This window comes from Ruditapes philippinarum, unplaced genomic scaffold (assembly GCF_026571515.1).
Source record: "Ruditapes philippinarum isolate M1 unplaced genomic scaffold, ASM2657151v2 ctg1806_1_1_1_1, whole genome shotgun sequence".
Classification (NCBI taxonomy): Eukaryota; Metazoa; Mollusca; class Bivalvia; order Venerida; family Veneridae; genus Ruditapes; species Ruditapes philippinarum.
Window position 1 is genome coordinate 375154 of NW_026852524.1, and position 24436 is coordinate 399589.

Here is a 24436-nt window from a genome sequence, read left to right on the forward strand (position 1 = left end):
CTATGTTCATTTTCTTCATTAAATTTTATTTCATTTTAATTTTTTCTATTGCTTTTTTCCTTTTCGGGGGACCACCCTTTTTCCAGATTTGTTTTAAAAACGCATATCATATGCGCTAAGAGAAATTGATTCATCTGCCTGTTTTAGCCAGTACCTGTCGTTCTTAGAAATGCCCAAGGCAAACCCACTATAGATTATTGCGATAGTTTACTTCAAATAGCCTGTTGTTAGTATATGAATTTCAAAATCATAATAATGAAGTTGTGCCAAAACGGATACAGCCTTGTAAGATTGCACTCTTGTGCTTCTTGGCATTGTGCTTATCAGCACGATTGTAACCTAGCTGAATATGCCTGTCATTAATGCATCCTCCTTTTAAAGAATTGATAGCATACCTTTGTACCCGTCCGGACATGTAGAAAATGTATATTTTCCTGGGCTTCCTCTTTTCCATTCTTTATTTCGGTAATCTAAATCAGCTGGACACTCTTTAACTGAAAATTGAACAGTGTACAATCAAAAATGTTTATTTCTATATCGACCATGGTTTTCGAAATCAACCTTGTTTTTGTATAGATATACACTTTTGGACATTTTTCTTTTCTTTCTAGAATTTTATTCCTCAAGCATTCAATGGAAAGCGAAGTTTTAAGAAATACTTGCAAGAAAATTGTGCTGTTTATTATAAAATATAGCATTGCCATGAATCATCGATTTTGCACTATTATCTATTTATATGAACGCCGCCTTTCCTTGTTGATCTTGTTTATCATATTTTACGCAGATGAATACCCTAGATACATTTATATCTTCATTTATGTTTTAAACATAAACAATAAAACGTAGATTTTGAAATAGATTTAAGATATGTTAACTTCACCCGTCGCGTGTTAACAAATACCGATGACAGCTAGGACCTGTGAAACAAACTTCCCTGTTCTATTTTGATTTTTGATAGATAAACAAGATAATTCATAAAAATCATCACAAAATTTCATAAAATCAGTTGAATACTAACATTTAACCAAAACGATAAGTTTTGTATGAAATTTATTGTTATCCTGATCTGTTACTTTAATAGTGACCAAACAGGACGGATATTCTTCTAAAATTGCAGACTTCAGAAAAAATGATCCCGATGAATTGATTGAAAAAGCTGAAATAGAAAAAACAAATAATAAAAGATCAAAATTATTTATTTTATAGCACAATTTACCGTTAACTTCATCTGTATCATTCATATAATTGCTATCTACATGTATATAACGGGAGCGGTGCCAAGTGGTTAAGGTGTCTGCCTCTCAAAATAGGGATCATGGTTCGAGCCCTAATCGGGTCACAACCATGTTTCTTCATATGAAACCAGTACTGAATGGTTCCAAAAAGCGGACTCGAAAGTGATTAATATAAGTTGCAACTTGTTTCGCAATCGAGCTTAACTTATTATGTTTAAACCAATCTACATGTACATATCTCTATCAGTATTCATACAATTGAATGTGTAGCAAAATTGTTAAAGTCTCATATGACAAACAAATTTGATCATTTTAAGGTAAATTGTTACGCCAACGTTACCCTTTGCATGTGTCGTCTGCGATGAAAAAAATCGATACGATTATAGTAATAATCGTTGTCACTGCAGATCGTATTTAGATTGTATATGCTAGTGCCGATAGTCTCATCTCTTGGCATTTTGACAGTGAGTTTTCCTGGGCTACAGACAGGAGCATTGTCGTTTATATCGTTAATAGTCAAAGTCACATTAGCTATGGCTTTTGATCCTGGTTTGTCCTTGACCTTTACACAAAAATGATTGCGAATGAATGAATCAAAAACTTTTTTTGTTTCAAAATAAAGAATAAATAACTTTACAATGAATTTACAAATATCATGTTAGAGGTATAACAATTGAATAGGGTCTAACAAGAAAACCAATTTATTACCAATAGCAACAGGATCTAAAGTATTTGCACATAATTACATATATACTTATGATAATACCAATTCTTTTAATAGACATTAACATTTCTTGTTTCGAAAAAATATGAAACAACAACAACAGCAAGAAAAAAAGTTAATGATCTTTTCTTTATGTCAAGGATTTGCTAAGTTTTGTTTAAAATATTTTTATTAAACCCAATCAAAATGAAATATAAGATTACTTACCACAACTGTAAAATTTACCACTGGTCCAAGCTTTGCTTCAGCTCTGAAACAAACATTTGTTATTGAACAGTGAACATATTATTTTGGCATCCCCGCGTTGATTTAGTACTGATGCTAATAGAATGTTAACTATCAGGGTGAATTAATAAATTGTAAAGCTTCTTGGTTTGATACTTTTGTACATCTTATTTTTGTTTCGATCGGTATTACGTCGCATTAACACTGTAAAGGTCATACGGCGACTTTCCGGAGGAAGACCTCAAGTGGCCTCTCCTTGCATTAAATCAGGTACGAGCGGGTACGTAAGAAGTATATCGTATGCATAAATATAGATATTCTGGGAGGTTTTTGTCTTTGAAAACACTTTTGAAAAGGACATTTTACCATTACCTTCTCTGATATTTGTCCACATCAACACTGCCTGCTAGAACAATTTGGACATTTCTGTCAGTAATTTGCCCTAGGCTTATCTCTTCCGGTTTATCTGTAATGAAACACTGTCGCGCTAAAGATACAATCTTTTAAAAAAAATTATTTATGGACATTTGTAGACTTGAAATATTTTTGTATTATAGACCAATGGCTTTATATTTATACTAATGCCTCATATTTCCGTGGTACCCATATTTCCAAGGTATCAGGCTTAAACAGTCTAAAGTACCTCCTAGACTTAATGAACCTGCCAGTAGTTTTACTTTTACTATTTTATTGTATTTTAATCGAAATGTTACATATAGAACTAAAAAAACAACATTTTATTCAGATTAAGAATAAAGTTATTTAATATTTCACCATTTTCCTTTAAGATTTCATACCTTTAAAGAAAATCCTCTTTGTTTAACAACCATTGAGGTATTTGATAAATGCCAAAGATAAAATCGCCCCTTTCAGATGAGGCTAGGTATAGATGTACTAAAAATACATTTTACTATTGGTTTTGCTTTTGAAACTGTTAAAATGTATTTGCCTTGGAAATATGAGAACACAAATTTACTCACAAGGCAGCAGATGGGTGTTAATTACAATGTTGTATACATAATTGCTTACATGCAAACATTAAATGGAATAAACTATGATGCAATTGACATGTCTATCCTGCAATATTCACTGTGTTTTCCAGAATTTTATCCTTTTAACTGTTGTTGTCTGTGTTAAACTGTTAAGTACCACGGAAATATGAGGCACCAGTATACTGGCATTAACTGTATCTACCCAGTTTTATCGTCTAAATTGTTTTCTTTAACTTTAAATATAGAGATCTACGAGTTTCTCGAAACAACAATGACTTTCAATCATAAACTTTAAGTATACAATTATATAAATTTGACTTTACATATCAATTGACTACATGACAATATATAAGAGTACCCTGGCTGTACACGTGAATATCTCCTCGTATATCGCCATCATTATCTCGTACTGTGAAAACGCCAAGTACAGCGCCAACAGAAGTATTCTCCGACAGTGTCACAACCATATATGTTGGTGATATAACAGGGGCTTCATTTACTGTTTGAAACACATATCAAACAATTTTGTTAAAAATAGTTCTTTCAATTAATGTAGGCTAGTCTTAAGTTGAATTAATCAGCAGTCAACAAAATCTTTTGAAACTACATGTAATTTTGAACTTTGTTTTGATTTTTGAAATAAATGATAAAAACACACCACGTCTCTGTTTAGGTCACGGATTTTATTATGAACAAACAAATAAATAAACAAGAGGGCCATGATGGCCCTGAGGTCGCTCACCTGTTTATAGCCACCCCCAGGCCAATTTTTACCCAAGGGCTTTTATTTGAACAGACTTGGTAGACACCCATAAGAAGATGTTTCATGCTAAACATCTAAGTTCTAGCTCATTGGGTTTTTTAAAAGAAGATTTTTTTCAGTTTTTACTATACACATATAGTTTAAAACAATGACACCCCTGGGGCAGGGCCAGTTTTGACCCCCGGGCTTTTATTTGAACAAACTTTGTAGATATTTACTTAAAGATGTTTCATGTATAATATCTAAACTCAAGCTATTTGGGTTTTTTCAAAGAAGATTTTTAAGTTTTTGCTATACACATATAAGGAAAATCAATGACCCCCAGGCCGGGGCCAGTTTTGACCCCAGGGCTTTTAGTTGAACATACTTGGTAGACACCCATTAGAACATGTTTCATGCTAAATATCTTAGCTCTAGCTCTTTGAGTTCTTTAAAAGAAGATTTTTTAAGTTTTTACTATATGCATATCGGGAAAATCAATGACCCCCTGGGGCGGGGCCAATTTTGACCCCAGGGCTTTTATTTGAACAAACTTGGTAGACACTCATTAGAAGATGTTTAATGCTAAATATCTAAGCTCTAGCTCTTTGGGTTCTTTAAAGATTTTTTAAGTTTTTACTATATGCATATAGGGAAAATCTATGACCCCCTGGGACGGGGCCAATTTTGACCCAAGGGCTTTAATTTGAACAAACTTGGTAGACATTCACTAGAAGATGTTTCATGCCAAATATCTAAGCTCTAGCTCTTACGGTTCTTAAAAAGAAGATTTTTTAAGTTTTTACTATATGCATATAGGGAAAATCAATGACCCCCCGGGTCCGGGCCAATTTTGACCCCATGGCCTCTATTTGAACAAACTTGGTAGACACTCACTAGAAGATATTTCATGTCAAATATCTTAGCTCTAGCTCTTTGGGTTCTTTAAAAGAAGACTTTTTAAGTTTTTACTATATGCATATAGGGAAAATCTATGACCCCCTGGGGCAGGGCCAATTTTGACCTCAGGGCTTTTATTTGAACAAACTTGGAAGACACTCATTAGAAGATGCTTAATGCTAAATATCTTAGCTCTAGCTCTTTGGGTTCTTTAAAAGAAGATTTTTTAAGTTTTTACTATATGCATATAGGGAAAATCAATGACCCCCTGGGGCGGGGCCAATTTTGACACCAGGGCTTTTAATTGAACAAACTTGGTAGACATTCACAAGAAGATGTTTCATGCCAAATATCTAAGCTCTAGCTTTTACAGTTCTTTAAAAGAAGATTTTTTAAGTTTTTACTATATGCATATAGGGAAAATCAATGACCCCCGGGCCGGGGCCAATTTTGACCCCAGGGCTTTTATTTGAACAAACTTGGTAGACACTCACTAGAAGATGTTTCATGCCAAATATCTTAGCTCTAGCTCTTTGGGTTCTTTAAAAGAAGATTTTTTAAGTTTTTACTATATGCATATAGGGAAAATCAATGAGCCCCTGGAGCGGGGCCAATTTTGACCCTAGGGCTTTTATTTGAACAAACTTGGTAGACACTCATTAGAAGATGTTTCATGCCAAATATCTAAGCTCTAGCTCTTACGGTTCTTTAAAAGAAGATATTTAAAGATTTTTCTTTCGGTTGCCATGGCAACCAGAGTTCTGCATGAAATGGAATTCTTTGAATAATCTTGATAGAGCTTCATACAAAGAGTATTCCTGCCAAGTTTCATTAACATTGGCCTTGCGGTATCAAAGAAGATGTCCTTAGAATATTTAAAATGTGGACGGACGACGGACGACGGACGCCATTTGGTTGGCCATCCTAAAAGCTCACCTGCACTTAGTGCAAGGTGAGCTAAAAAAACAATATCTAAAACAAATGCACACGAGCACTTCATGGGTGTATAAAAAGAGTAAATGTAATTATACAAAAGCATTAAGCATTTAAGAAGCCTATACATTTGTAGATTTGTTTTACTAAAAACGTAAATAGATGAAAGAAACTCTAAAGGATTTACCTAGAACTGCTGGAATAGAGGTTCCATCATACAGCAATAGTTTTGATTTATTAAACTTTAAAATGCCTTGCAATATATTTTCTCTATCCACGAGGCTGGTTTCTTTATCATAAATGACTGTAAAACCAACAATTATAGTATCTTCTTCCAAAGGTTCTTCTATTGTGCTATAGATATAAAAAGGAAAACCTGATTTTCAATATAAAACAATGGATGATGATGACTAAAATTTAGTTTCTTTGCTGCAATGAGCATACTTTGGTCGGCTGTTGATAAGAATGACCATGTAAGTACGAAGTTATTATAATGTTTTCAGTAGATTCATTTCGCGCAAAAAGGTTAGAAAACAAACTTACTACATTATATATAACAATTGAATTGTGAATAAAATACCAAATAATATTATATAGTAATTATCAAATATGAAATATTAACACATAAGATACGAAATTTGACAAAAGTAATATACTCACAGTATTTGTTGTACAGCAATAGAAACTTTAAGTGTTGCATAATCCTCAAAATATTTCGTGAGCTACAAAAAAGAGATGAAAATATAAATTTTATATACCAAAAATTAATGCTTATTGCTTTGCTTGTAGAAAATGTTTTGAACATATTTTTAAGTCAGGAAATTTAATACATGTACACTTCTTTTTATATGAAACATTATTATTTCTTGAATAACATATTTATATAAAATCGCTTTGTTTAACAAATATACATATTTTTGGAAATGACTGGTAGAGAACCGTTGAAGCCTCATGTTTTGAAACATATTTCTGTTAAAAATTTCTGTTTAAAAAAGATTTAAATTCACCAGTGACATAATTATAATTTTACCGATGTTCCGAGATGCTCTCGTACATAGTTGTATGTTGCTGGGTCCTTCAGATCCTTAACCACGCTTTTACCAATTTTCACCCGTAAAGATGACGATTGCGATCTTCCAGACACATCTTTAAAAATCAATGAATCAAATTAATTACATCGGATTTAATATTGAACTTAATCCGACGCAACATTATCAAACGGGTTAAAAGACAAATTAAGAGATACACAAGCATTATGACATTTTAGTTAATGGTTACAAGGAAATAAATAACTTACTTTTACATGTCAAATCATTTTCTTTTAAAACATATCCGTTTGTACAACCGCATGCAAAGGATCCCTCAAGATTATGACATAATTGCTGACATCCGCCGTTGTCAATGTCGCATTCTATGATATCGTCACACACAAAACCTTTCTCATCTAATACGAACCCATCTTTACAAGCACACGAAAAGGATCCTTGGTTGTTTGCGCAAATCTGTTCACAGTTTCCATTGCTCAGATCGCATTCATTAATATCGGTGCATGAATAGTTATCACCCTGTAAAGAATATCCCTTTTCACATTGACATTCAAAGTTGCCAATCATATTGACGCAAATTTGTGCACAGCCGCCATTTCTGTAATTGCATTCATTTTTATCTTTACAAGAGTACGTATCATTTTGTAATATAAAACCAGTCGCACAGCTACATTCATGTGCGCCATTAGTATTAATACACACATGTTCGCATTCTCCATTGTTCGTGCTACATTCATTGATATCGTCACAAGATTTGTTATTACTCTGCAACAAATAACCACGATAGCAACTGCATGAAAATGTTCCATTTGCATTGCTACATTCGTGATCACATCCGCCATTATTACGGTTGCATTCATTTTCACATGTTAGATTATCTGACGTCATATAATAGCCAGAGTTACAATCGCACTTGTACGATCCGTCCTCGTTGATACATATCTGATTACAATCGCCATTTCGAATATTGCATTCGTTTAAATCTTTGCATGAAATGTTATCATTTTCGAGAGAATATCCATCAAAGCAGTTACAAACAAACGACCCAAGCTTGTTTGTACACGTGTGGCTGCACCCGCCGTTGTCTGTGTTACATTCGTTTATATCTAATATAAAATAATACGAAAAATATACAAAGCACGCTTTTGCTAATGTTGACAAAATAAATAAATAAATTGGCGAAACATATTTATAAAACCTCAAAAAAATCACTTATGCAGATTGTCTGGTACAACGATATAAGTATTACGTAGAATTACCAGCATATCGGTGTCAAGATGTTAGCCTTTATTATTTTCAAATTGAAGACTGTAGCTGCTTTCAAATCAAATGATTCTGTACAAATTAATGAAATGAAAAATATGTTTTTTTAAAGAAATGATTGTGATACATTGTGAAACTAAATTTTTTTACATCGAATTAAAAAGCTTATACATTATTATACACAATAGCAAAAGATACCATTGCATGTCGCGTTGTCTTCTCCTATTATATACCCTTCGTTGCAGTAACAATCATATGACCCTTCTGTGTTTCGACAATTTTGAGTGCATACGTCGTCTGCTGAGTCATTTTCACATTCATCAATATCTATAGGATGACAGAGAATATGTTCATGCAACAGTATTTTCTAATTTCAATATATGTATATATATATTGTATTATATGTGTTATTATATGAGTTCTTTCTTTTTTCTCCATAAAATAAAATAGAGATATAGAGGCTATAAAGATGTCACATATTTCATCTCAGTGTAATTCTATTTTTTCTAGTTCAATTAAACACTTTAAGATATAATTGTGTACCAATCCAGTCTGAGTTTTGGAGTAGATGATGTACTTTATTATCTCTGTAATCAAACAATATTCATATTCGTTTTTCTTGTATTTCCCCCAAGAGATATGTTATTCCATGAATTTAGTTCTTGTGCTATAGTTAAGCTTTATTGATATGAATAGGCAACTTGTTATATTTACTTTGGTGCAGGGCCGAAAATATTCAAATTAAAGAAATTATATTTTTTCAGGTACTTCGGTAACTAATCAGTTATTCAGACATAGCATGTTGTAACATATAACACACTTTTTTTATTATTTCACTTTATACCTATACAAGTCATAAAAATATCAGATACGTTCCAAAGTCCAGTTCCTAAACAAGTTGTTATGTTTTCGCTAAGAGGTTTGAAACCGTCGTGACATAACAATATGCAATGAGTTCCAACTGATGATATATTTGAGGAACATAATGTGCTTGAGTAATTTCCGTTCTCTGGAATGGATAACACTGTACAACCAGATTCTGAAATACAAAATATATTCTGACACTAGGTTATGCCTGTACTATCGAAATTTATACAATTGATATGCTCAGAATGTATACTCTCACATACGTACAACTTGAACTCAGAAGCATATGTAATCATGTTAGAAAATGATGTCTTGATGTATAACCTTGTAAGGCAACTAAGTTGGCAACTAAGTCGACAGCAGTATGAAGTGATCAATGCATGATCATCTGCACTGCACTGATCTGTGTATGACCACCTTCTTGCACCAATCTATCTGTAATTACCTTCTCTGCACCGATAGTATGTTATCACCTTAACTGCACTTATCTGTGTGTGATTCATTTCACTGCATCGATCTGTGTATGATCACTTTCACTGCATCGATTTGTGTATAATCAGATTCAATGCACCGATCTCTTTGTAATTACCTTACTGTTGTGATCTTAGTGGTTTTTTTTTATACAAGATCATTTCTGATCATAAATTCATAATCTACAGAAAATTCACTCATTTTAGTAAACTTAAATAATATTTTCAAAAATATGTTTATGAATGTAAATATATATTGTAACGGTTCAGCTGGCTGTCCAAGTGCTTTATATAATTTACAAGTAATTTATTTCATTTGTTTGCCTTTATTTTAGAAATTTGATGAGTTAAGGCCCACTACACCCCTGAAATGCTTTTATTCTCATTTCTCAAAAGCTTCTTATTGTGGTGTACTTTTATAATTTCAAAAAGGTTGACCAATTAATTAACCATCTGTTGACTTTTGGCTATTGGTATAGTTATAGCGATTAAATATTTTGTATGGAAGTCAGGATACTACTTTGTTTACATTTTGCTTCCTTTATGACCAAAATTTTACATTCAGCAATATTTTTGTCATGCAATAAGAATCTAACATGCCCAATACGCTATTATTCAAACGTTATAGAAATTTCATTTTCCTTTTTTAAAGAAGGAAACAAATATTTGTCTCTGAGGCATAATTTGCCTTGAATGGAAAAACACTTAGATCAAGAATAATAGTAGATCATCTTGCTTAACTTTAGTTGTTAAAATAAAACGTTTATGCCGCTGGAAAACAGCTCATACAGCATGTACATACGCTGACTGTTTAATTTTAATTCCATATTCAAAGTTTCCCAAAATTAAAATAGTAAAGATTCATATGACAAGTAAAAAAGATAAAATAAATACACTACTAAAAAACATAATTACAAAGTGTATGCTGTACAACTTACTTGTTCGACACTTAATCCCTACATCTTCTTCATGGTGACAATTATGAGATCCCCAAATATTTCCCTTTTTGTCACATTCATCAATGGATGTTTCCTGTCCAGTACATTCAAGATCGTCTAACCATATTGTACCGTTACCAGGGTTAGAGTACTGTTCATAAAATACTCCACCACTCCTGATCAATGAATATCAAAATAAAATTAACTAGCTCTCAGAAGATCAACGAGCATTATTTATGTTCAGCATAATTAATTGTTATTTCTATTTCTTTCCAAAATAGATGTCAATGTAGGCCTATAAACAACTTATACAAAATAATTCACCACCTTCATCAGTTTGAAAATTGACATTTATACCAAGGTGAAGGACGATAACCCATAACCTGTAAAGTGGAAAATAGACATAACCAAAATTAAACAAACCTGTCGTATCCCAGCATAAAACAAAGTACTTGGACATTCAAAGAATCGAAATTATCATCGCACACTGTTCCCCATATTCCAGAGTGATAAACTTCCACCCGACCATCGTTCTCTGTTATCCCATCAACTAAGCGAACCCCTTAAAAGTAAAATAAATTACATTATTTAGCAGTAATCTTAATTATACGGCTGTTTAAATACCCCCTTTTAACGTTCAACATGCTACTGATGAACTATTTTGAGTTAAAAATATGTCAACATTTAAGAAAGTTACATGTAAATAAAAGAATATGTTGTTATAGTCTGTAACTAAATGAATTACTTTTATCACATCATTAATGATCTCAACCATTTTAAAATATAAACAAATTTAATATTTAAATAAAAATAATTCAGCAATGAAAAGATTGTTTTAAAATAATTCTGTAAACATCGGGATACTGCCAACAGTATATATATGCATACAGTTTATGTTAAAAATGACTATGACAGAAACTTTATGTACTTGGTTTACATCTTATGCCTGCATCAAGGCTGTGACTACAGTTATTGAAACCGAAAAGATTGCCTTTACAATCTGCACGTGAAAGTTCATGCCCACTACAGCCCATACTTCCAAACCAGAGGTCACCTGCACCCTGGCCAAAGTATGCATTCTTATACGCGATTGCATCTTCTCTGAAATATTTTATTTTTCAATATCAACCATGTTTCTTTTTTAGATGACAGTTATTTCAATTATGTTAACAAATATCACTTTAGTAAGCATATAAGTACATTATTGATATCTATAAGACTCAGTGCACAATATGATCCATTAGTATGCGCATACCTTGGAAAGCCTAGCATGTGACATAAAACTTGCGCATCTTCATTGGTAAATCCATCGCTACAGACAGTTCTCCAATCATCTGAATCGAAAATTTCAACAAGCCCTTCGTATTCCACTAAACCTCCGATAAGGCGAACATCTGTAACATTTACAAAAATATACTCTATATTTTACATTTTTGGACCATACTCCAACAGTACCTCTATCTTAGAAATTCTCATAATTAGAATTGCCATTAAAACAAAAACATTTTACCGTATTTTTGGTAACATTTTATTGCTACGCCTGTATCATTGCTGCAGTTGATCCGATCCGTTTTAGTGTTGTTGCAATAGTTTATTGATGTTTCATTTCCAAAACAGTTAATATCACCTAACCACACAGCTTCACTAGCGTTGCCAAATGAATTGCTCCCAGCAAAAACTTCCGCACCATATCTGATGTTATTAATACAGAATACATACATTAACTGTGGTAAAATTACATTTCATGATTAAATCAAGTTAGACTGGCTATGTGGCCGATTGGTTAACATGTTAGAGTATCAGTAATATTATATGGATTGCGTAATGCCGTATTGGATGCAATGGAAATCCATTGTTTCCTTGAGCAAGAAACTTTACACTAATTGCTTAACACTTGTTGGTTTTAGAAATATATTCGAGAGTATTGCTATCATCTTATGGCTTCGTAATCAATCGGACTAAAATAAATAAATAAATAGATCTACAATAATAAAGTTTAAATCATTTGAGTAGATCATTACATTATCAGGTTGGTTCTTTTAAATGTATGAAATTGATTATGTATTTGGACTCTTTAAATACGAAAAAAAAACAACAAGTTAATACTGGAATTGATTTACCTTTCATATCCAAGCATACTGCAAAATACTTGGGCATCTGCATTACTAAAATTATCATGACAAACAGTTCGCCATATAGACAAGTAATGTATTTCAACACGACCAACGTTTTTTGTTTTGCCCCCAGTCAAACGTATTTCTAGAAAAACCACAACAATAATAACATCTTGTTGCCATTTCGGCATATTGCGCAAAATTAAATATATACTGTTATGTTGTTGCAATATAAATTTTACCTATGCTCTCATGAAAACATATTTTCATCTTTCAATAATGTATATAATCAGTTCAATAGTAACAAACGCTTTTCTTTCGCTTTTGACTTTTTGACTTCTTTAGAAAAAATGACGTTTATAAAATAACAAATGACGCAACATCCGTAAATAACTGTACGATAAACGGAACGTGAAGTTAAGCAGAAAAAAACTAAAAAAAACTTTGTCAAATAAAAACAAAATATTTCAAATAAAAGTATTGCTACATGACTAAGAAATATACGATGTATGAATATGAAATGGATCTTCACATGTGATACAAAAAGCTTGATATATATGTTTACCGGCCCAATAACATGCTTAGATACTAGATTCATAAGATTTACATCTTATCTCCTAATGGTATGAATACACAAGTTTTGTACACAGTATAATTTTGTCATCTTTCAAGCGTATTATTGGGCCGGTATACATATTGGCATAGTGCTGTCGTTGTTTATAACATAACAGATACCTAGGCACGGGCGCATTTATATTTTCAAAGTAAAGATGAACGTAAACAGTACTTAAAGAATAGACAATAACATAATTATCATGTAATGGTAATTGTTGTTTTCATACTTGGTTGGCAAACTATTCCGGCATCTTCTCTATGCGCACAATTATGGGAACCCCAAAGTCCCCTGTATTTTCCACAGTGGTCGACCGATATTTCTGTTCCATTACATCGAAGATCATCAAGCCAGATTGTTATATTTCCTTTCCCAAAATATGCCTCACGCTTAGCCTGTGCTCCTAATCTGCGTCATAATGAATAGACAAATAGAATGGAAAGGAAATAAAAATGGGAGATTTTCTAATGCAAACTTATTTAGACTTGATTAAAATTTTAGTGATCTGTAATTCGCCTATTTAAGAATGACCTCAGTTGATAGATTTATAGCGTTAGACATACTCTCTTCTTATGCCTGTCACGTTGACCATACCATCTTTTAGTTGCTAGATCCGTCATAATTATGTAACATAATATAATTTGTAGATATATAAAATGGAATAGATCTAGCTGCACTTTGTTATAGATAAACATATGTCATGGACCTCTGATGTACATCTTAGTGTCTTTTTAGGAAAACCGTATTAAATTTGTAATTTATTAACAGAAATAGCGATGGATTTTTGTGTCCAATGACCAATCATACATATTAAAAAACAACAAAATGTCATAAAACTACAGCATGTCATAAAACTACAGGTCATTAAACTACAAAATATCATAAAACTGCAACATGTCATAAAACTACAAAATGTCATGAAACTACAAAATGTCATGAAACTACAAAATGTCATAAAACTGCAACATGTCATAAAACTATAATGTCATGAAACTACACTAATGTTATAAAACTACAATGTCATGAAACTACACAATGTCATAAAACTACAAAACGTCATAAAACTGCAACATGTCATAAAACTACAACAAGTCATAAAACTACAATGTCATAAAACTACAAAATGTCATAAGACTGCAACTACCATTATACTGAAATATTTGATAAAACTAAAACATGTCTTAAACTAAAACATGTCAAACATGTCATAAAACTAAATCATGCGATAAAACTGCCCGGACAATATGGAAACCGTGTATAATCTAATAAAAAATATTCATTTAAATTAACAATTATTATTTTTTTCCCTTTAAACTCATATCATATCTAAATACGTTACCTTTCATACCCGAGCATGTAACAGAAAACCTGAGCATCACGGTAATCGAAGAGGTCATCACAAACTGTTCCCCACGTGTTGTTATAATAAACTTCCACACGTCCTTCAAAGATTGAACGTCCGCCAACTAACCTGACTTTTATTTCAGTGACATTATTTTCACCGTAACAATGGTCTAGAATAAATAAAATTATTTTGAGCATTAAAATGATTTGGGTTATTTTTTATTGGAATCCTCCGCTGGCAGATGTATCTGTTAAAACCATTAGGTAGTATGATATTGTTCTACCTAACTGATCGCTTTAATTCTTGCCGCTTTCTTACGGATATAAAAGGCTCTGAAACTTGTGCATTTCTCTCCTCCAAATCCTTCTCGAGGCGTGCAAGCCGCTTAGAAGGCACACGGCCAACTCGAGAGTGTGGCGATAACAAGATGATGCCGCCGTGATGCCTTTTGCAGTATTGTTGTATCCTCTACTTATCACCAACAAAAGAAGAACAAGTCAAAGAAAATTCAGCTTGAAAGACGTCTCTGGCGTGATTTCTATAATTGACCGGCATGGACTCTAGTGATCTCGGAAATACGGTTAATTGCGGCATCGAGCATGAATAAAACTTAATACAAACATATGCATTCTTCTCACTTGTTTCCAACACCCGTATACTATACATGCTTAGTTTTAAGAAAGAAAGTAAAAATGCCACGAGGTCACAAGACAGCAGAACATACAAGTCGACATTAGCGAGGATTGTATGGATCCGCGGGTGAATCAGTCAAGACGCTGGTAAATCGACAATTATTGACGATGAATAAATCATTCAAGCCGCAAATACTTTGCCTGCAAACTCGAACAGTATTTCTCAAATTGTAGATGTGGTGGCTACTTTACCTAGTAGTACCATTTATTCACATTAAGATAATCGCAGTAATAATCCAACTCCTGTAGTTTAGGACATTGAGTACTTTTGTTATGGTCATTGGGTTTACTTTTATATGTTTCTACATGATCATTTTGGTGTTTTACTTATTTAACCTTTTGTAACCATAATAACAACAGAATTTCACTTGGTGGGGATTCATTTTATTTACACTGTCTCGTTTATAGGAACCTGGTGGGGCTAAGAGTGAGGTTTGGTGCACCATTAACCGGTTAAAACTCCCCAGCTCCCATCAGTACATGTGCTGCTGACCGTTCCAAGGCGGCGCCACTCTGTGTTCTTCAAATGTATGTTTATGTTGTTTCATACTGTTTTGGTGACATTTTGCTTGTGTCCCTTGTTGTTTTCACGTCTACGGTAAGTATCTACCCTTTGCCCGTTGATTTTTTCTTTAATTAACCACCCCCTCTTTCCTAGGGTCTCCTTCCACTTCCCCTGTGCCCTTTGACTTTGTGGGCCTATTATTTAATTATTTAATTGTTTTCTTTGAACTCCTTATCAGTTACAAAATATTTATCATTTTAGTGATTAGTCTGTACGTATTCTGCCTTGTTCCCTGTCCTGTTTTAGTTTTGAGTCCGACTGGGCTCCGTGCCACTGGTTATTATTGCTTGATCGTGTGGGGGCTGCGTTTATTGAACGCTGATTTTCTTTGTTGATCTTGTTTATCATATTCTTTGCCTATTATGTCCGTTTGACTGGTTGATGACGATTTATCAGCTCATCTGCCCACGACTTTTAAGCAGAAAATCTGTTAGGATGAATATATCTATTTTGCTTTACTATTAAAGGGTTCTGTATTGTCTTTTTTTTTTTGCAAGTGTGTTTTTCGTCAAAGAAGCGATGGTCACCTCGAAACCGAATAGAGGGAACATAAAAACCAAATAACTAGTATTGAGAAATGGACCAATGCTTTCATTATATATGCAACCATTTAGCTGTCCATTCACGCTGAAAAGGTTTACGAAATATTTTACTACACGTTCAATATTAGAGATTGTGCTATTCGACAGGGTAAATTAGTTTGGTAGGCCTATGACGAGCAGTTTTACCTCCGTCAGGCAATAACACTTTCCCCATGGTGCAAAATCAATAACGACTTGTGGTGGCGTCATATTCGAGTCAAACCAAACCTTCGTAATACTTCGCATTCATTTAGGTAAACGTGTAACGATTTCAATGCTGCAAAATTAAAATTATATTCAAACGAAACTTATTCATTACTTAGACGACTTTTTTGGAGGTGATAAATTTGCGTAAAGTTGTTCTCAGAATTTAGATATTTTCAAGAATGCAATGTCGGAATTAGGTGTCTCCTAAGCTGAAGAAAAGATACAAGGCCCAGTAGAAGTACTCGTAATCCTTGGGATAGATTTTGAGTCGAACAAAATGACTGTGAAAATTCCGTTGGAGAAAATCCAGGAAAAAGTCTTAGAAATAAAAGACATTTTGTCTCATAAAAAGTACGGTATGTAATCGGCTGCTTAAACTTTTATTGCATGGCCATTATTATGAGTCGGTCTTATAAACCCAATTTGCGGTCTATCGAAGCCCCAGTATCATATAAGAATTGAAAAAGAAATATATTAGTATATTAAATATGATCACGTGGGTTTTATTTTTTACAAAATTTAAATGGAATTTCGGTTTTTGGATTTCAAATAAAATATTAATAATTAATTCCTCTAAAATTCTTAAAACCGATCACAATCTTTCAAAATTGCACCGCAATTGCACTGGCAGTCTTTTCTATTTACTTTAGATCTTTCCAAAATTTTATATTTACATGGCGCGGTGCCCCAGATCAGTCGTGGCAAACCTACATTATAATTGTTGTTGTAAAGGCCTCTCTTAAATACAAAAATTCGTTGCGCATGGCGTCTTTCTTTGCAAGTTCGATATATTAATCATTGTACTCATTAAATTCTGTCGACCGGAAAACAAGCCGACGTGGCTTATTCAGTCTTGTTATATATTAACTTTCGTGAAGTTGGATCCAGCTGTTACTCCTCCTATCTCTGGGCTCGGACAACCGCTTTAGGTGTGGTTTGCTGTCTCGAATTTTACAATATTTTTAATAGGTACTACGGAGAGATATCATAGGTTCAATAGTTGTTGTATAAGCTGACTAGACATTAATAGATTTCGCCCTTCATCTTGGTGCTATATATAGCTTGGGTCTTGCTCTCTTAACTTTGCCTTTCCTCGCTGTAATTACAACGACTTTCTTTCCCTTTACTGGCATGGGGCCCCGTTTTCGTCTACTTCCTTCGTTAACCGGGCGTGGATGGGAATGCTGATGCAATGTTCGTTGGACCGACATCACGGCATATTTTTATGATACTCTCGCCACGCAGTTCCCATAGGGACAAAACTTGTTGGGTAGCAAAGTTAAGTAAAAGAGGTCCGTGTTGAACTAAATATATGAAACTATGGCTTTCATAAACACTTAGCAATATACAAAATTTAATGTTCAAGTTAGGAACAAGCATGCACATTATACTTCATTTTATTTATCTTACTGATGTGTTTTATTTTTACATGCGATTATATTTGAAGAGATCTTAAAGCTTGAACAATAATTCAAAACAAGATATTACTAAAATAATGATTAACATTTCTGTAGATAATAAAATATATAAAATGAATTATTTAATATTCAAGTTAATATTAAGGAAATTTCATTCAAACTTTTTTTAAGCATAAAAAATGTTTGTTTGTTGTGTAAGATGTAATTTTATTTCATCTCGTGAACCCCGAAAACAGTATTTTAACGAGTGGCTACTGTTTTTAAAGCTCACTCGATGAACCAAAATTTCATCTTACACACAAACAAACAAATATCCTCTAGATCAATATCATTTGCATACTTTTTTCGAAAATAACTTATTTTTCTTTTGCTGATAGATGTTGAATGAATTCAGGTTTAAAATTGAAGTTTTATAATCAGGTATTGAATATATATACACGAGTATTATATTCTATTTATCACATACCAAAATAAGAATTGTTTACAGTAAAAATGATTCGCGTGTACCTTGACGCGGTTATAGTGTAACGCTTTCCTAAGGATATGTTTGTCTAATTCAAATGACGTCTCGCCGAAATATATGCACCATCGTGCAATACCATATTACATAGTCGCTAACGGAGCAATGGTATGTGATACATGAAATAATAGTGTTTCGCATTAGAAAAATCAAAAGTAAATTAGGTTATGAATACATTGATGGAAGAAGATGAAATCTTAAAGAGATGGTTGTTCACTTAAAACAATAAAAATGTTTATATTATACTTACAGCAGGAGCTTCCACAGAACCTAAAATGGCATACAATTGAATTTACGATAAGTTAAATAAAAAAAGCAACAATTATAATTCATTTTAATCAAAGTAAATATTAGACATTTTCACCGATTTTTGAAGTTAAGGTTTGAAGTGATTCCATTTACGAGAATACAAATATCTCAAATAAAACATCATTAAAAAAAGTCTGTTATTTTACCAAATTAACACAATTAAATTCCAGGTGTCCATCTTTCGGAATGTTTTTAGGTTGTAAACGTGTATGTGATTGTATTTTCAATGGCTTGTGGTTTAAATAACAAATGTACACAACAAAAATATCTTACCATCTATATTTACAAGGTCAACGGAGCATGCGTTTTGTCTATTTAGTACAACATTCATTAAACCTGTAATATAAAGGAGAAATGAAGCAACTAGCAACTTTGATATTAATTTTCATACAAAGAATAATCATAATAATTTTTATTGAAACATATGTGAATGATGATTATTATGAATAAAAGCGTATACAACAGTAAAATAAAGACATAAAGGCAGAATGATATCTTTTTAAATTTTGCATAATATTTGATTATGATGACAAAAAAAATGAATAAAAAAAAATTAACAAAAATATAAGCGTTTTATCTGACGATTAGCACATGCATTTTCTGCCGTTGCACTTAAAGGGACTCCACCGTGTTTTTTTTTTTTGACATGATGGGACTGAAAATATTTTTTTCTAGACAAATGGACCATTTGAAGTAGGTTTAAACCACTAATATTTGTGCAATATTCCAGATCATTCGCGCTCTTCGTTTTTATGGAATAATTATTCAAATTGTAAAAGAATGACACAAAATGCAAGACGTTTAAATGCTACACTCAAAATGGGCTAAGAAAAGCATAAACATACGATTTTCAATTTATTTTAAAGTATATTTCTTAACTATTTTTGCACATATTTCTGTTTAAAGTGTCCCAGCTCATGTATGTAAGAAATTCAAATGATATGTTTTTAGGCTTTTAAACCTCAGTGGAGTCCCTTTAAAAAATTTTTGTTGCAAATTTAAAGGTAAAAAATCTAAAAAGGTCAGTAAGACGTTATTTTGCCTATTTTTAATAGGTATAAACTATATCTTATGAAACAGTATTTATTTCATACAAGCTTATTAGAAGTATCTTTAAAAAAATCAAACAATATTTTTTGCAGCAAATATATAGCTTTCTACACTTTAGAATAAGTTTAGTGAACAACATATTTGTGATGAAGTAATAATTTAGAAACATCTATGTATCATTTTAATCAGGCAAGAAATTTTGTATTGTTTTATATATATATTGTGTGCAAATAAGAATAGGAAGTTGTACAAAGTTTGAATATATAAAATCGGCCTTGTCCACAAAAGATCATCGTATCACGCATACGTACCTAGTCTAGTTGCCAAACATAGTGAATAAGGAAGTTATTGGGTTTTCTTTTTTTGTAATTCAAAGTTTCACACTATGAATGTTTCATCCTGATGAAGTTATTTTATATTTTCGTTCATGTTTTTCTTTCATGAGTGTCAACAATGAGGCCCCAACTTCAAGCAGACAAACTTAAGAAGAATATGAAATCGAAATAAGATATTAGTGCGATAGTCAGTGCAAAGTAAACCTGCCGCCCACCACCCGGGAAATTTAAAAGGTTTTAAGTGCACACAAGAAGCATTACATAATTAACAATTATTACATATATTCAAATAAATTCATAACTTCATTATTTACATTGTTAAAACATGAAAGAAAACTCTGGAATGCGACAAGTTATATTGGATATAGTAGAGAAAACAAATGTGGAAGTTGAGCACCTGAACTTGAAGGTGTGCGTCTCTTTATTCATCATCGATCAATACATAGTTGTTCGACACATTTCATACTACAAAATGTCTAAGTTCCCAGTATGTTTAAGTTTCCACAAAGGGAATTACAATACTATCTACGCCTTGTACAGTATACATATAATCTGGAAATCGTGACACAATGTTAATCATGTAATCTTTATAGAGTATTAACATACAAACTAGATATTGAAATCTTACAATGGTATATATTTGTCTCATTTGTTTGTATAGAAACTGAACAACTTTTATCCAACTGAAATGGCAATAATGCTTGGCAAAGGTTGATATTATTATATTTTTTTAAAATCTCTAATAATATTAGCTGTTTATACGGATTCGATAAATCAGATTTTTTTTCATCAAATAAACTTGAAGTATTACCAGCATCTTAACATATAGAGTTGAAACCTCCTGATCCATTTGTACAAGAGATAGATTTATAATGTTAATTGGACTATACCATATTCAAACCTGGACAAATTCAAGTTTTGCACGTTGAAGGCACATTATGCTTCGGAAATATTTTTTTTTTTTAAACAGGGTTAAAATGATTTTTTAATGTTTAAATAATGGTTTTAGAAAATGTTTTGTGCGGGTTACCTAAAAATCTAGCGATAGGTGTGAAATAAGTTGTCATAAAAGTAGCAAAATGTAAACAAAGTAGTATTTTGACTTCCATACAAAATAATAATTCACTATAATAACTGTACTTATTGCCAAAAATGAACAAGATGGTTCTTGTAATAAGCCAATTAGTAACTTTTGTATACTATGAAATATAACGAAATAAAACATTTTTGAGAAATAAAAATAGAAGCATTTTTAGGCATTACGGGCCTTTAAATGATATTGTATTTGGTTAAAAAAGTCTTCCTGCTTCAAAAGTCTTTTCACCTTTACAAATTAAAAAAAAAATATGACAACAATGTTATTACGAATTATTATTGCATTTCTCTGTTTAAGGTAAATATTTTTATAACATGTTCTTTTTACGTAAAATAAGATTTCTTTAAAAATAAAACGGAATATAACAAATTTATTAAATTGAATATCAAGCCTCTCCGATAAAGCATCTCAGACTGTTATTAATTTGTAGAAAGAAAGACAAAAGAGAGGATAAAATCAGAAAATTTATCTATTGTTTTTTTTTTACAATAAAATGTAAAAATTAAACGTTTGCTTGTGAAATCCGAAATATCCGACATGTATTAGATGAATAAGTTTAAAAATGTAATAAAGTAATTGGTGTTTTTGTTTTGTTAACCAGTTTAGGTACTGCTAGAGTATGCTACTATTCAGGAACTTGCCAAAGGGTTTGCTACTATTCGTCTAAAGATGATGATTGCTGGTGGGGAACATGCTATAAATATAGGTATCGGTTTCATTATCATAATAAAATAGTAAGTTACATCTTAATATATCGACACAGACTACGTAGAAATCTCAGAGGTTTCTTTACGTGGCAACACTTATATTATTGAAGGTTACTGGTTGTTCAATCTTTTAACTGTACAATTTAACAAATTAAGTAATTCGAGTGAATGTGAGACAAAAGTGCACTTAATATCTATTAATTGCATAAAAAATTAAGAAACACTCCCGACGTATGATATCATTATAGATTTACAATCAAATTCTACGATTGATTTTGTTCATCACTCTCAGTATATTCAATTCGATTTTTGTTTAACATTGTGCTCGATGTCAATTATAAGATAGATAATGAAATACTATTTTTAAATATTCAAACACTTACCTACTATTTATGTAATAGATTTGCCTGTCTTTCAATCTGTAACAGAGTATGAAAAGTTAAGGGGTAAAAAAATACAATGTTTTACTACCAACACAATGGCTGTATTACGATGGCTTAATTCAATCACATTACATGTACGTTCCAACGTGTTACGGGTAAGAACAACTTGTACAACATCTATTCTAGAATCAATGTTCTATTACACATACATTGTATTTCACTGATAACATATCATCATTTTTATTCACTCATTTTATCTAGTCTGAAAAGCAAAACTTGCTACGTTCAATGTACAGAGAACAGGTGCTGTGTAGGATGGACAGGAACTTCATGCTCCGATGGTAAGTCAAGTCTAATTCTTATTTCGAATGTAAGATCTCAACATGATTCTGCAAAATCATTTCAAAACTGTAAGAATTGTTTAAACAACAGCAGTCACTATTGAAATATTTGCTGAAGAAGTCCAACTTTATAATGAAAACAAGAGATTAAATGTATTATGATTGAATTAAAACGACCTCTTTATCAGATACAAATCTGGTTTATTGACAACAGAAATAACATTTGTAATAATTGTAAAATTATTCCCTTAACTGAACTCATTTTGTTATGTATCAAAACAGACATAAATGAATGCAGCACAAATAACGGAGGGTGCCAACATAACTGTCGTAATACAGCAGGGTCGTATGAATGCTACTGTAGTTCGGGGTATTCCTTGATGTCTGACGGACAGAATTGTACAGGTAAGCGATTAATGCGTTCAATACCAGTTATTAAAAGGTTTCTTCAAATTATGGGATACCTTTTTCAAAGAAAGTAGAATTAACCTCTGTTGAATATGAGTTAGACATTTATCAGTGTTTACAAGTGTTCATCCTGTCAACAGCAGAAAATGCATAGATGCAAGATTGAATTTTATTGAAAATATATAAAAACACAGAGGAGGTTATAAGATAACCAAACAACCCATTCGTTAAATATTGTTACAATACAATTTTAATGTTTACACATGTCTTCACAATTTCCTGAATTCAACAGACAGAGACGAATGTCTTGTCAACAGAGGTGGCTAGTGACGAAAGGCCATGTAATGGTTATTTTGTTTAAATGAGAAACAGTTTTGAAATTGTAAGCTTTTTTATATGAAACCATCATGCGATCCAGGCTTAACAAAAATAAGACAAACTTAGATAAACGATAATGCAATAAAATCTGCATAGAAAAGTGATTATATTATTGTTCCCTGCTCTTGACGAAATAAAAATGGTTGAAAGTATTTAAGATACATTTATTATTAATTTAGAAAAACACAATTAATACAAAGCAAAAAAAAAAAGATTCAATTTTGAAATACATTGTGAAAAATACAATGCAAAGAGGCAATTTAAAATTAAATAACGTTCCTAACCTCTGTTATTACCCCAAACCCCATTTTCAACTCATTATCCTGACCTATATATATATATAACAAAAAGCACACTTTTGACGCATAAATAAAACCAATTAAAACATATCGACTGTGGTAAGTTGTTACGATAAAATTTCATAAATTATTTACATCAACTGTTTTTACCACTTAACCAAACTTTGATATTGACTTTTGGAGAAGTATATTCTCACAAAATTTTAATATGATTAGTTAAACATTGACCCTAACCAATATCGTTCTGCAAAAAATTTCGCCTGTAACATATTACAATTTGTAATTTGTTTTTTTAAACAATGTATACCAATTTATAAAGAATAAACATTATTTGCTTAAATATTGTGAACTAGATCAGGTTTATCTCAAAAACAGATAAAATGGTTTACTGCTTTTGTTTGGGGATGATTCATTGAATGGCGTTCATCTTAGTTGATCTTTGTTCTCATACTTTACAATAAGTTAAAAAAACTTCATAATAAGTACTGAATTAAAAAAGCCGTTTAATTTTGCAACAAATAAATATCTTACTTATTGCAAATAGAATTTACAATTTTGTTATATATGTTAGATTAAAGACATAAATAAAACTTCTTTTGATTTATATCAAAACAGACATAAATGAATGTAACACAAATAACGGAGGCTGCCAACATAACTGTCGCAATACAGTTGGGTCGTATGATTGCTACTGTAGGTCGGGATATTCCTTAATGTCTGACGGACAGAAATGTACAGGT

The 24436-nt window shown here is 32.0% G+C and overlaps 2 protein-coding genes across 2 annotated transcripts in view; one reads left to right on the forward strand and one right to left on the reverse strand.

Annotated features, from left to right (window-relative positions):
• Window positions 1-394: 394 nt before the first annotated feature.
• LOC132715758 (scavenger receptor cysteine-rich domain superfamily protein-like) lies at window positions 395-18877 on the reverse strand. Its single transcript, XM_060698827.1, has 22 exons — window positions 18846-18877; window positions 18641-18660; window positions 14402-14576; window positions 13292-13470; window positions 12456-12594; window positions 11963-12027; window positions 11591-11729; window positions 11264-11436; window positions 10759-10897; window positions 10336-10511; window positions 8905-9099; window positions 8259-8387; window positions 7049-7903; window positions 6782-6897; window positions 6412-6473; window positions 5939-6105; window positions 3535-3675; window positions 2557-2650; window positions 2167-2209; window positions 1577-1797; window positions 1019-1156; window positions 395-494 (listed from the first exon to the last, which is right to left on the reverse strand). The coding sequence occupies exons 1-21, from the start codon at window positions 18875-18877 to the stop codon at window positions 1075-1077; spliced, it is 3342 nt and encodes a 1113-aa protein (XP_060554810.1). The 3' UTR covers window positions 395-494; window positions 1019-1074.
• Window positions 18878-21383: 2506 nt separating this feature from the next.
• Window positions 21384-24436, forward strand: part of LOC132715768 (fibrillin-1-like) — a 37404-nt gene continuing 34351 nt past the window's right edge. The window contains exons 1-5 of the mRNA XM_060698837.1: window positions 21384-21477; window positions 21782-21886; window positions 22532-22611; window positions 22894-23016; window positions 24312-24434. Coding sequence (XP_060554820.1) covers window positions 21431-21477; window positions 21782-21886; window positions 22532-22611; window positions 22894-23016; window positions 24312-24434 — 478 coding nt within the window. The 5' untranslated portion in view covers window positions 21384-21430. The remainder of the gene's footprint in view (window positions 21478-21781; window positions 21887-22531; window positions 22612-22893; window positions 23017-24311; window positions 24435-24436) is intronic.

What these genes read in the sequence shown, in the direction of transcription:
- LOC132715758 (XM_060698827.1), bottom strand. Translation starts at nt 18,877, where the DNA reads ATGGACACCTGGAATTTAATTGTGTTAATTTG. An exon ending in CACATGCTAGGCTTTCCAAG is followed by an intron (nt 11,437 to 11,590) that starts GTATGCGCATAC and finishes AAAATATTTCAG; the next exon opens with AGAAGATGCAATCGCGTATA. An exon ending in TATTTTTATGACTTGTATAG is followed by an intron (nt 8,388 to 8,904) that starts GTATAAAGTGAA and finishes GTCATCCTATAG; the next exon opens with ATATTGATGAATGTGAAAAT.